Source organism: Canis lupus, chromosome 11 (genome assembly GCF_048164855.1).
Source record: "Canis lupus baileyi chromosome 11, mCanLup2.hap1, whole genome shotgun sequence".
NCBI lineage: Eukaryota > Metazoa > Chordata > Mammalia > Carnivora > Canidae > Canis > Canis lupus.
This window is the reverse complement of record NC_132848.1, coordinates 54437258-54452014: the sequence shown is the minus strand read 5'-3', so window position 1 is coordinate 54452014 and position 14757 is coordinate 54437258. Positions and strand designations below refer to the sequence as shown.

Here is a 14757-nt window from a genome sequence, read left to right as displayed (position 1 = left end):
AAGAGTGGAATAAAGGAACTATGTTAGAGGAGTTGAGAGAATGTCCTCCCACACAGGCAGCAATGCACCTTTTCTGTGGCAACCTCTGGGAGTTCTCTTGAAAGTATTTATATTGGCCTATCAGTCGTCCATGAAAAAGATGCTCCAGATTGACCCAAATGTTAAGAATCTTGCTTCTAGGATCTGAATTTATCAAAAGCAAATTTGAAGAAGAGCAATTGTTGTCTAAATCATGTTCTTGAATAATATACTGTATTACATATTTTTTTTGTTTAAATTTATGGCTTCCTAGAACAGAGAGTAGGAGGGTGAATAGGGTAACTACATGACAAGAGGAAGTGCCTCCTAGAGGACCTAAATATATATAGTTATGAAAAGAACCCAAGATGAACTTTACTGAACTGTGAATATCTTGAGAGAAGTGATTACACACACATAATTAAGTGATTTTACATACACGCACACGTATGTATCTCTGAATCTGTTTTTACTTTTTATTTATTTAAAATAGAAAAAAAAATTGACCTGTATCTGCCACCCCTCATCTCCTGCCTCTTGTAAGCACCAGTCTGTTCTCTGTATCTATAAATGTGGTGTATTTTTTGTTTTAGATTCTATATATAAGAGAGATGACACAGTATTTGTCATTCTCTGATTTATTTCATATAGCATAATGACCTGGAGGTCTATCCATGTTGTTGCAAATGGTAAGATAGTCATTTTTTAAAGGCTGAATAATATTCCATTGTATATACCATGATTTCTTTATTTATTCATCCATCTATGAATCCTTAGGTTGTTTCCGTTTCTTGGCTATTATAAGTAATGCTTCAGTGAACATGGGGGCACATATATCTTTGTGAATTAGTATTTTTGATTCCTTTGGATATATTCCCAGAAGTGGAATAGCTGGATCATATGATAATTATATTTTTAATTTTTTGAAGAACTTCTATCCTGTTTTCCTTAGTGGTTGTACCAATTTACGTTCACATCAATAGTGTACAAGGGTTTTCTTTCCTTCACATCTTCTCCAACACTTATTTTTTGCCTTTTGATAATAGCCATTCTAACAGGTGTAAAGTGATATCTCATTGTAGCTTTAATTTGCATTTTCCTGATGATTAGGATGTTGAGTATTTTGTTATGTACTGGTGGGCCATCTGTATGTCTTCTTTGGAAAAATGTCTATTCAGATGTTTGCTTATTTTTAAATTAGATTGTTTTGTTACTGTTGAATTGTATGAGCTCTTTATGTATTTTGACTGCCAGACCTTTATCAGATGTATGAATTGCAGTTATTTTCTCCCATCCAGTAGGTTGCCTTTTCATTTTGTTGATGGTTTCCTTTGCTGTGAAGAAATTTTTTAGTTTGATGTAGTCCTACATATTTATTTTTGTTTTTGGCATGAGATTAAAAAAATCTCCACCAAGACCTATATCAAGGAGCTTACTGCGTATGTTATCTTCTAGGATGTTTATGATTTCAGGTCTTATGTCAAGTCTTTAATACATTTTAAGTTAATTTTTGTGTATGGTATAAGACAGTTGTCCAGTTTCATTTTTTTTACATATGGCTGTCCACTTTTCCCAACACTATTTGTTGAAGAGAATGTTCTTTTCCCATTATGTATTCTTGGCTCCTTTGTTGTAAATTAATTGGCCATGTATGTGTGGGTATATTTCTGGGCTCTATTTCATTGATCTGTGTATCTGTTTTTAATGCCAACACCTTAGTGTTTTGATTTACTGTAGCTTTATAACATAGTTTGAAATCAAGGAGCAAAATGTCTCCAGCTTTGTTTTTTCTTCATCAAGATCGGTTTGGCTATTCAGGGCCTTTTGTGGTTTCATGCAATTTTTTGATTGCTCTATTTCTATGGAAAATGCCACTGGAAATTTAGTAGGAATACATTACATCTGTATAATGCTTTGGGTAGCATGGACATTGTGACAATATTAATTCTTCTAATCCATGAATGTGTAATTTCTTGCCATTTATTTGTGTTTTATTCACTTCATGTCATCATTGTCTTATAGTTTTCAAAAATACAGATATTTCACCTCCTTGGTCACATTTATACCCATACATTTTATTCTCTTTGATGTAATTGCAAATTCAATTGTTTTCTTAACTTCTCCTTCTGATAGTTCATTATTAATGTAAAGAATTAGTGTAAAGAGATTTTTATCTATTGATTTTATTTCCTGCTACTTGACTGAGCTCGTTTATGAGCTCTAACAGGTTTTTTTTTAAAGATTTTAATTATCCATTCATGAGAGACACAGAGAGAGAGAGAGAGAGAGGCAGAGACACAGGCAGAGAGAGAAGCAGGCTCCATGCGGGGAGCCCGACGTGGGACTCGATCCCAGGTCTCCAGGATCAGACTCTGGGCTGAAGGCAGTGCTAAATTGCTGAGCCACCGGGATGCCCCATCTAACAGTTTTTTAATGGAGGTTTTTTTTTGGTTTCTATATATAATGTGTCATTTGCAAATAGTGACAGTTTTACTTCTTCCTTCTAATTTGGATGTCTTTTATTCCTTTTTTCTCACCAATTGCTGTGGCTAGAAGTCCCAACATCATGTTGAACAAAAGTGGCAAGAATGGACAATCTTGTCTTTTTCCTATACTTAATTCTTACTAAATACTGACTAATCAGTATAATAACTTCATACAACTTTTTTTGTCCCCTCCTCCCTTCCAGCACCAAGGAAAAATTGGAGTTAAATTTAATGTTGGGACAGATGACATCGCCATTGAGGAGTCCAGTGCAATCATTAACGATGGGAAATACCATGTAGTCCGTTTTACGAGGAGTGGTGGCAATGCCACGTTACAGGTGGACAGCTGGCCAGTGATCGAGCGCTACCCTGCAGGTAAGCCAGTGAATGTGTATTGGGAGAAGATTTAATGAAAAACAAACTGGGAAACAAAGCACTATTTTGCGTCCGTTACACCAAATTGTGGGTTTTCTGAGAAACCAGCAAGTATTTATTGGACTTTAAAATCATGTGAATGTAATGCTGTCCTAAACTGTTCTTGATACAGTGTACAATGACATTTTATAGGAGAACTTGAAGGCACACGGTATCGTTTGCAAAATTCAGGACATCAGTGAAACCAGAAAAATGCACACATAAAAGGCACAACATGTCAAAGCTCTTTTTACTGGATCTTTGCATTTGAACAAAGGAAAGGCTTTGTCAAAAGTAACAAAGTTAAAATCTAAAACTCAGGGAAGGAATATTACATACTTTTCTCTGAAAGAAAATAGGACCAGGTGGTTCCTTTGATGGTGGTGCAGAGCTGAAACTTGTGAGGGACATGGGACTAACAGAGAAATAGTAAAGTAACAATATGTAGTACTATAAATCACAAGTTATAAGAACATGTAACTAAATGACATTTGTTTTCACTGTCCTATAACTATATGGGAGTTTCACAAGGATTCTATGACACTAGCATTACTCATTTCAGGTTTATAAAATGAACATTAAGCTATTATTGATAAAATAAAAATTACCTTTTTCATTGTTAATCAACTTTGTCAGTTCTACATTATTGAAACAAAAGCAGTAGATGAGAAACTTAAACCAAGGTTATTTGTGGTTGCATATGGTCTCAATTAAAAAAAAAAAACATGTTATTTTTAAGTAAAATAGAAATTGAAAGTATAATGGTTATTTTATTTCATTTATTATCCTCTTTATATTTTAGTACAAAGAGGTCACTAAGAACATCAGCCTTACTTCTCTCTACTCCCCTTTTTGATACAACTGACTTGTACAACAGATTTATAGCACAGAATAAAGAAAGAATATAAAAAAGAAATGTTCATTTTTTGCAGTAAAAATGATTGCCAAAATGTGCATAAGCCTCTATTACAAGTATTTGTTTCTTGACAGAAATAATTTGAGGAAATAACTAACTTATTAAATAAGGATTAATTTTTCTTAATACTGACTCAACAATTAGGAAATGTTTAATGAAATGTCTGTGATGCCCTTCTGGACCTTTTCTGATTTAAAAACGTCTACATCTTCAAGCCTCATTTCAGACCTATTCTGTAAACCTGGTGCTCTGCAAATATTTGCTGAATTAAGTATAATAAAAAACTCAACTCTATGACAAAACTCAGAAGCAAGCACATTAATATGTCTAGTACCCAATATAATACTGGCAAGCAGTAGGTATTCAATAAATATTTGCTGAATTGATGTCCTGGGAATTATCCTGATTTTACTCTGCAATTAAGAGAATGTACACCTACTTTTACTATCTGCAATAAGACAAAGGAATGGAGGATTTGGAAGAAAAGTAACTTAAATATGCATGCAATGTCACATAGCCCCTGCTAATATCTTATTGCATTTACTGAAATCCTACTAGTATTTTTTCTTAAAATCTACAGCCTCAGTGAGATTATGGAAAAGTAAATTAGCGGATTTCCTAAAAAACAGATTAATCAATACCTATTTCCTGAGAGGAAGCTATTGCACTGGACACCATGGAAAATGTAAAGTAGGATAAGGTCTAGGCTCTGTCTCTGGGGGTATTGTGTTTGTGAATAGTAGACTGAACATGTAAATTGACAAATCCTGTTACTACTGTAGTATGACAGTTGCCTCTTGAAGCCTAGCATTGTTTCACCAATTAACTTGTTCAAAGTATTTCATTTTATTTATTTATTTTTTATTTTTTTAAAGATTTTATTTATTTATTCATGATAGACACACAGAGAAGAGAGAAAGAGAGAGAGAGAGGCAGAGGGAGAAGCAGGCTCCATACAAGGAGCCCGATGTGGGACACGATGCTGGGACTCCAGGATCACACCCTGAGCTGAAGGCAGGCATTCAACTGCTGAGCCACCCAGGGATCCCCAAAGTATTTCATTTTAGTAACTTTTAATGCTTATCACACTCTCCGTACTGCAGTCTGCAAGAACTCTATTCTAGTGAATGCTAATGGTGACCTATGAGGAGAGAAAGTCCTACTCTCAAGTTAGTTTGGGAAAATCTCTATTAAATTAAGTATAAAATATGTATACTTGGACTTTATTGATATCCATAATGCATCTCTAAAAGAGAAATATAGTATGCATTTCCCAAGCATAGATAATCAGAACCTAGTTTTCTAATGTATTAATGCATTTGGGTAAATGTTTTATGTTTTAAAGGATTTCTATACCTCTTTGATATATTTTATCTGATTGACAGTCCTTTAATTTTGCACATACTAGATGCTATGTACTAGATATAGTTCAAAAAGGCATCACCTTTACTTGTGGCAAGCTCATGTTTAATTTGAATACTAGTCACTGAGATTGGGACAGTAAATTACTTAAATATTTGTCAATTATTTGTATATTTTTCTAGACTAATATTTGTTTAAAATATGCATTGTCTTATTTAGCAATTAAATGGATGCTCAGTATAGGGAACGGTACAAAATATATTTAAAAATCAAAAGCTGGCAAAAAATCAGAAGCTGGAAATATCATAATAGTTAAGGAATAAATCTTTAGAAATAGTTCTTTTAGATTCAACCTCTTTTGTATTTCGTCAAAGATTCTGTGTGTCCTTTCAGTAAAAAGTATTTTAGATAATATTAATTAATCAAGAGTGAGCAAAGTTGAAGAAGTTATTACGAAAGGGACAAGCAATAGTAAAATGTAGAATCTGTCTTCAAGAATATTAGAGCATGTGGGGAATTTCAATATATACATTAAAAAAGTTAATGATCAATATGTAATGAACTCAGGGGACTCACCATTGTGGTTATCAGGCTTTTTATTTGATTTTTTATTTTAAATTGTTTTATTTATTTGAGAGAGAAAGAGCACAAACAGAGGGAAGGGGAAGATGGAGAGGGAGAAGCAGGCTCCTTACTAAGCAGGGAGCCTGCCACGGGTTTAATCCCAGGACCCTGGGATCATGACCTGAGCAGAAGGCAGATGCTTAACAGACAGCCACCCAGGTACCATTCAAGTATTATATTAATCATCTGTTCTGTGTGCATTTCAGCATGATATTGAGGTAGGAAATAAGCCATGAAAATTTCAAATACCTTTTTCTTTTGGAGCTTTATCTGTGACAATACCATGAAGGCTGAATACAAATCTAAAAGTATGTGTCATCAAGATTAAAGTTTTTAGAACAAAGCGATTTTACATATGAATTCAATAGAAATGTCTAGTACCTCTCTTTTATATTGGTTTGTGGTATGACTATTTTTACCTTAAAAGTTTTTTTATTGTTGTTTCTCTTCATTAGAAAAACAGCTGGACTAATGCTTTTACCACCAAATCCTATAATCAGAGAAGCAGGAACCAACAGACTATATTTGGTTCCTTTTAAAGTGCCTGCACTGCAAAATATAGGTAATAAGGATTGAAATTAGTAATTAAGTATAGCACTTAACCTTCCATTATAGGGCTTTGTGGTAAGTGCTTTTATATGAAGCAGTTCATCTGGTAGCAACGCTATACCTTTAATGAAAAGCACCTAAAGCATTGACCAGTGGTATTACCCAGGAATTGTCTGGAAGACTTTCATAGAGAAACTAATTAGTAGAGGTAGATTTTATGCTATTTTTCAAGTATATGAAATACTCCTTTAGCTCAACAATTTATATTGTTGAGTTAAATTAGAATAAATATTGAATTTTCTGAATAGCAGACCCAATTTCAATTATTTTGTGTACATGGAGCAATGAATAGGAATAATATTTTGCAAGCCATTTAAAGTTGAGAAAGCCATTTATTGGTACTTATTAGTTAAAGCTCTAGAATATAATGCATCGTTAATCTCTGATTTGTTCCTAATTATAGTTATGTAGCAAAATTTCTCTCTTAACAAAAATAGATTTTCTTATCTCACAATGTTAATCCACAGAACTTAATATACTCTTACTTGCCCAAAGTAAAGATTGCTCCAGGTAAATTGTCGTTACCTTTGAAGATAAACCTTTGAGTTCATTTGTCTATCAGTGTGCCAAAAAATGTCCTTTACACGAGGCCAAATATTCATTTTCTTTCTGTCAAATTAACACATCAAATGAACAAGTATTTAAGGGATATATATACGACATTAAAGGGACATACTGAGCTTACCATCTGGTTACAGAGATACATAAAAATTGTCGGAGATTAAAAATATACTATATGAGAAAATACAAGAGTTATCTTATAATATACAGTTAATTTCTGATTAAAAAATACAAAAAAAGACTTTGCCACCAAGCTGGGAATCGGGGAGATGGCTGGGACTGACCCCAAGACCTTGCAGGATCTCACCTTGGTGGTGCAGACACTCCTGCAATAGAGGCAAGATAAATTTCAGACCATGTCCAACCAGATCATTAGAAGAATTGATGACATGAGCAGTTGCATTGACAGCCTGAAAAAAAACATTGCAGTCTTCATGACCCAGGCTGGGGTGGAAGGGCTGGAGGGGGAGAACAAGATCCCTGCCACAACAAAGAGCCGAAAGCAGCTAAATCACACTGAAGTCCAGAACAGCATTTTTACAAGCTGGCAGAAGACTGAATGCCTTTCTGAAGCAACTGCTATGTGTAGACAAGTTTTCTATTCCGGAGTGTACGTTCTTCTTACAACATACTGTATAGTTTTACTGTAGAGTAATCCTCTCTCCTGGTTTCTTGAACTCCACATCTTGGATCTTGGTCAGTTGTGCTGTTAAATATTAAACACTAAAAATTTGGTGGTTATGAAAAAAGAAAAGAAGAAGAAGAAGAAGAAGAAGAGGAGGAGGAGGAGGAGGAAGGGGAAGGGGAAGGAGAAGGAGAAGAAGAAAAAGAAAAAAAAGAAAAAGAAAAAGAAAGAAAAAAGAAGTACAAAAAAGGGGGGTAAATAAATTCCAAGGAAGAAGAATCAATTTTGGAATGAGTGGTCTAGTAAGCCTGTGAAAAAAACTGGAAACTTGATTTGGCTCTTGAATGGCTAGATTGTTACTTAGAGGATGGCATGCATTTATTTTAATGAGATTAGCAGGAAAAGATAGAGACAGATATTTAGAAAGCTATTAAACAGTACAGATATCAAAAGACGGAGGCCTAAAGTAGGGTGTGAGAAAATAGAGAAATAATACAGAACGCAGTAGAAGTTCTGGTCAACGACTGAATAGAAGAATCATTTCTACTTTTAGTCTGTCTGTCTCTCTTACCAGCAATTTCCCAACATTCTTTTGCTGCAGTGTCATCAGACTGCACCAAGTAACAATGCAATGGAAACCTGTGGTAGGAATGAATAGAGAAACCAGAGACATGTTTTTTGTTTGTTTGTTTTAAGATTTTATTTATTCATGAGAGGCAGAGAGGCAGAAACTTAGGCAGAGGGAAAAGCAGGTTCCCTGTGGGGAGCCCGAAGTGGGACTTGATCTCAGGACCTGAGATCATGACCTGAGCAGACGGCAGCCACTCAGGCATCCCAGAGACATGGTTCTTGCTTGCTAAGAGTTTAATTTTTTGTGAGACAAGGAAGATTCAGAAAAACTGACCAATGTCAAATAAAATGGGTCAACTTCAGAATTACTAGTGAAGAGTTTAATTGATACAGTTTTTTAAAAGGAGAAAATGGTGGTCTGTGATGCTGTAACAAAGCAGATCATTTAGGAATAGGGGAGTTAGAAAGATAGGAATATCCCAAGGAAAGCTCTATAGAAATAGTGTAAATATTTTTCACATGACCATTCAGTTTGGCTTGAAGATCTTATGAGTATTATCTCTAAATCTTGACTTTGTTTTCATCTTTGAGAATTGTTAAAACATTTCAGAGCTCCGGAAAGTCATAATGATGATGTCCCTTTATTTTTTTTTAATTTTTTTTTATTTATTTATGATAGTCACACACACAGAGAGAGAGAGGCAGAGACACAGGCAGAGGGAGAAGCAGGCTCCATGCACTGGGAGCCCAACGTGGGATTCGATCCCAGGTCTCCAGGATCGCGCCCTGGGCCAAAGGCAGGCGCCAAACCGCTGCGCCACCCAGGGATCCCTGATGATGTCCCTTTAAATTCTATATACTTAGAGGCACCTAGGTGACTCAGTGGTTGAGTGTCTGCCATTGGCTCTGGTTGTGATCCTGGGGTCCTGGGATCGAGTCCCTCATCGGGCTCCCCCTAGGGAGCCTGCTTCTCCCTCTGCCTATGTCTCTGCTTCTCTCTCTCTCTCTATGTCTCTCATGAATAAGTAAAACCTTTAAAAAATAAAATAAAATAAATTCTATATACTTAGTTTAGACTGATTGATTGAATTTTAGTTTAAGTCATCAATAATTAGTCTCAACTATCTATTTGAGCCATTCTACCGTTTAAAGATTTCTAGGTGATACTAAGCGTTGGTTGGTTTGATGATCTTGGTGTTTTTATTTAGTTTTATCAGAATTTTTGCTATGTATGATGTAATTGAAAAAATCTACCACATTTGTGATCATAGCATTTGAAGGAGAAAAGGAATTCAAAGATCTATTCCAGCTCCTTCATTTTTCAAACAATAAAATAGAACCTTGGAGAGGCTAGTGGATTTAATCAGAATCACTGGCTAGTTCATAGTAAAGTCAAAATTACACTCTTTTTTACCAGCTCTATGTACCTGACTTTATACTATCTGGAAGATGGAAACCAAAAGAAGAGAATCATTAGATAGATATTTCAACACAGCAAGTATACTCTTCATAGCGAAATATGAAGACTTAAACAATTGGTCATAGTTGTATATATTGGTGCATGTCACAGTCTATTACTTCTGCTGACCAACACAGACAAATATACACACAAATCTTATGAGTGCACAAAAAGTAATAGAACATAGAACAATAATTTTCTTAGAAAAACCACAGTTATTTTAGCTAAATTTGGGAGTCAATAATACTCATTAGTATAGGCACTGGTTATTTTTTAACCTCACTTTTAAAGTGTTTTTAGCAAACTAAGTAACCCACTATGAATCATCATATTTTCCTGTTCCTGCAGCACTCAACCTTTAAGTTGACGTGATTTCAAACTTTATATATTTATTCCACTTGCTATACTTCTTTCTTTAAAAAAAAAAAAAAGATTTTATTTATTTATTCATGAGGGACACAGAGAGAGAGACAAAGTCAGAGACACAGGCAGAGGGAGAAGCAGGCTTCATGCAGGGAACCTGATGCGGGACTCAATCCCAGGACTCTAGGATCACACCCCGGGCCAAAGGCAGGCGCTAAACTGCTGAGCCACCCGGGGATCCCCTGCTATATTTATTTCTCAGTGACATTACTTGAAGCAGTTGATTTCAGTAACCAGAAGAGGAGTGAGTCATTTGAGGATTCAGGTCGTAGGGATCCTTAAAGATTATTTGGGAGAAAAACTGTATCGTAATAGATTTCTTACATGTGTTAGTTAAATGTATTAGATATGGGAAATATTTGAATTTTGTTTCCCTCCTACAATAGTAAGGCAGTGAAAATATAACTTTCTTAGGAACCTGAGATAAATCACAGAGAAAACTCAAATCATTCGTTAAATAAACAACCAATTTTTGGTAGAGTCCAACAGAAGATGATAATCAGGACTTGTCACATAGTAGGCCTCTTAAATAATTATTGAATAAGTCCAGTTTCTTCCTTCAACTACTATTTAAAAACATTGTCTTTTATGATCATTTTTATCCAAAATATCCTTATGTGCATGGGTGAGTATTCATGTGAATATACAGATCTTTAGCTTTTATTTGATATGTTTAACAGTTTACTAAAATTTTCTGGTAAAGCTTACATACTATGAACTATCTGAAATTTCAAATACTGTAGCTGTGTTAGATAGAATTAGCGACTAAAATTTTCATGCTTCCAGTGTTAATTATCTTCTTTCATGGTGTTCAGTTTTTCTGAGACTTCTGGAGCTTTTCTTGAGATGAAACAGAATGAACATTTTATTCAGCAATATATTAAATATACTTGCCTAAAATGCCTAACTTCAGAGAGATTGTATCCAAGGAAATAGAAAGAAACAATGCATTCTCATTCTAATAGAATCGCAGTGACCTGGGGTTTTGGTTTTTTGTTTGTTTGTTTTTATGTCAAAGATTTATTACAGTTGCTGTAAGGCAATCACATTAAGATTTTTAATTTTCTGACAAAAGAAAGAGAAAGTTCCTCTGATCATTTGGTAGGCTTTGGCATCATTTATGCTACACAGGTTAACAAGCAGAAATAATATAAATAAATATAAATAGCACCTTCTTCATGATTTCCAGAAGATTTCCCCTTTATCTTCTTGCTCCACACTATTGTCTCCAATGTATAATTTTAGTATTTTAAGTTTTTATCATAATAAAGTTATGTATTGATCCCACTCCTGAAAAATACTCATATTACACAGAAAATGGCATTATCATAATTTTAAGTAAGGATAGCCTAAGTATTGACTGCGGAATTGGTTTCAGGGCCTTTTTTCTAAAGATACTGATAATCAGATTAATGAATTTGCTTACTGCTTACAAACAATGAATTACTAATGTCACATACAAAAAATTAGTTACTACCACAAAGCACAATTTAGTTTTTAAGAAGTGAGGTAGAAAAATGTTTAAAGAAATAGCTAGGGGCGCCTGGGTGGCTCAGTCGGTTGAGCAGATACCTTCAGCTCAGGTCATTATCGTAGCCTGGGATGGAGCCCATGTCTGGCTCCCTGCTCAGCAGGGAGTCTGATTATCCCTCCCCCCTGTAGCTCCCCCTGCTTGTGTGCTTGTGCACTTGTGTGCTCTCTGTCAAATAAATAAATAAAATCTTTAAAAAAAGAAATAGCTAAAGAGTGAAGGCCAGAGAAATTACATTTTTAAGGACCTTGGGTTTGAAGGAAATTTGACAGCTTTTCCAAATGTTTGGTTGATTTTGATAAGATTTATAGTTTTGTAACAATACTTTTATAATTTCATCAATACCTAAGGTATCTTTCTTGTATCACATAGCTGATAATTACTTGAGCTCAATGGAAGATCAGCCATGTTCCCAACTCAATGAACCTTTCTCTTAATTCTTTCTCGAACACTCTGACCCTTTATTTTCTCAAGAGCTTTTTATTAAATTGCTCAGGAATATTTAAATACTTTTATGATAGGGGTGCCTAGGTGGCTCAGTCAGTTAAGAATCTGCCTTTGTCTCAGGTCATGATCCCAGGGTCCTGGGAGTGAGCCCCAAGTCAGGCTCCCTGCTCAGCGGGGAGTCTGCTTCTCCCTCTCCCTCTGACTCTCCCCCAGCTTGTGTGTGTTCTCTCTCTCAAATAAATAAAATCTTAAAAAAAATACTTTTATGACAAATACAGATAACAACTAGTACTTTTGCATATAATTAAGTAATTTAAACAATTCTATCTAGTTTTTCTCAGTTGTCAAGCATTCAAGTTTATGTGAGCAATACTCATTTTTTGTACTATTTCCTTTTGTCTCTTGTCTATCTACATTTCTTACCTTGTAAACTCAGGAATAAATTGGTTATTAAATGTCACTTCAGTATAGAAACAATGACAGTTCAAGGGGATGCAGAATAGCAAAAAGATAAAAATTTCATGCATAAATGTCTTGAGGTTCTATATACTCTCCATATGCATATAACAATTAGATAACTACCTTCAGTTTTAGACATTATTCTACATCAGTTTTCCTAACCTCATTTGAATCTTTGCCTCTATAACATTCTGTTGAAGTAGGACATTTTATCTTTAGAAAAATGCACATATATCTGCATTTACACACAGTTATGCATATGATTAATTTTAGGGGTTGTGTCCTCACATCCCATGGCCCATTTACCTAGGATTCAGAACCCCTGCTCTGGGTGATCTTGAGGATGTCAAAATTTTAGAGGGGAAAAGCCTGTATAATGAACAGAGGAGGAACTTCCTCCTGTCCAAATGAAGTGTGCTTCCATTTCATATCCAATGAAATGTAGCTGTTCATTTATAACCTTCTAGTAATAATAACCTACTAATTACTGATGTAGCCTTCTGGATGTAGCCTCTGCTAGCTTATATAAAATTCTTTTTCTTTAATAGAAGAAACCCAAATTTTGTACTTCTGCTATAGAAAAAATGTTCTCTCAAATATGATTATAAGAATGTTGTGTAATCCTTCCAATAAATGTACTTTGAGCCCTGATATGTTTTATATAATTCTTGCATTGGTGCATTGCATAATAAATAGCCTGAAAAGCAAAATGCATGATTTGAGGCTCTCATGTGGAGAGGTCTACTAGTAAATCATCTGAGGATTGTGAAATGTGATGGTGAAATAACAATGTCCTATATCTTCAAGATAAAAATGACTACTAATCTGACATCTTTGGAAAGTGTTATTGTTATGAGGACATGTTAATAAAGCCCTTTGCATGTGTAGAAGAAACTTTAGAACTCATGCATGAGGGCAATTTCTCTTTTTCTCCGTTTACTAGATAATTTTTCACTTTTATCTTCTCATTACTTTGTAATCTTTATAGTTTGTTTTCCTTTTTTGAATCTTTATGGTTTATTTTCTTATATATGCCTTCATTCCAGGTAGAATACTGACAATCCATTTCTTCCTTTTCACCAAAAACAAACTCTCAATATTAAAAATATTATAACTAAGGAGAATATAGGAAAAATAGATGTTTAACTTTATTAAGAACTACCTCAGATGTGGCAATCAGATGTCATTTGGGCAGCTATCTAAAGTTCATAATTTAAAAAAATCCATCTGCAGCAAAGATCAGCAAACTTTTACTATAAAAGGACAGAGAGGGATCCTTGGGTGGCGCAGCGGTTTGGCGCCTGCCTTTGGCCCAGGGCACGATCCTGGAGACCCGGGATCGAATCCCACATCGGGCTCCCGGTGCATGGAGCCTGCTTCTCCCTCTGCCTGTGTCTCTGCCTCTCTCTCTCTCTGTGTGACTATCATAAATAAATAAAAAATTAAAAAAAAAAAAGGACAGAGTAAATATGTTCTTCTCTGTGGGTCTCATGAACTCTGTCACAGTTACTCAACTCTGACATTATAGCTCAAAAGCAGCAATAGTAATAAGTAAATGAATGGGTGTAGCTGTGTCCCAGTAAATCTTTACCTAGAAAAGTAGGGAGAGGGACGCATTTGACCTATAGACCATAGTTTATTGACCTCCAACATAGTGGCGTAACAGAAGAGCATAGGGATCAATCTGAAAGAGCTCTTACTTGCCAAAACTGGAGCAATTTGAATAACCAACCAAATGGATATAACATTGGATTATAACCTAAATAGTGAAATAAACATCCATAAGCACAGATCTTATTAATAAGTAAGCTAGATGACAGATAGATAGGTAGATACATGGATAATGTCGGGGAATAGGGACAGTGCTTTATTGCAGGAGAATTCCAATTAGCAAATGTAGAAGGACAATGGAAATAGAAATTCAGCATTACAACTTCAAAGTAATAATTATTGAGGTCAAGATTCACCAACAGATGCTAAAATTAGTGCTTAGAAGTAGGAGTAGAGACTAGTAATTTATGTAATGTAAAACTGTCTCCTTCAAGGGGAAAATAGAAACTTTTCACAGAGAAATTCAGCAAAGCACCCTAAGCTATCAAACTAACCATCATTGTTAAAGGAATATTGACTTCATGTACCTCCTGACATGATGTGCTGAGAAAGTATTCTCAGCAAAAAGTCATGACCTCATTCTAATCATGACAAATGTGATGTGGGAATCTGCATTAGATTCTGGAACAACAAAAGTGCCTT

General features: G+C 34.9%; 1 protein-coding gene and 1 pseudogene across 26 annotated transcripts in view; both read left to right on the top strand.

Moving 5' to 3' along the window:
- NRXN1 (neurexin 1) overlaps positions 1 to 14757 on the top strand; it is a 1115374-nt gene that overhangs the window by 947292 nt on the left and 153325 nt on the right. For all 26 annotated transcript variants that reach the window (XM_072768323.1, XM_072768320.1, XM_072768315.1 and 23 more), the window contains one exon: positions 2708 to 2879. In XM_072768323.1, coding sequence (XP_072624424.1) covers positions 2708 to 2879 — 172 coding nt within the window. The remainder of the gene's footprint in view (positions 1 to 2707; positions 2880 to 14757) is intronic.
- On the top strand, positions 7260 to 7737 carry LOC140642300 (heat shock factor-binding protein 1 pseudogene; annotated as a pseudogene).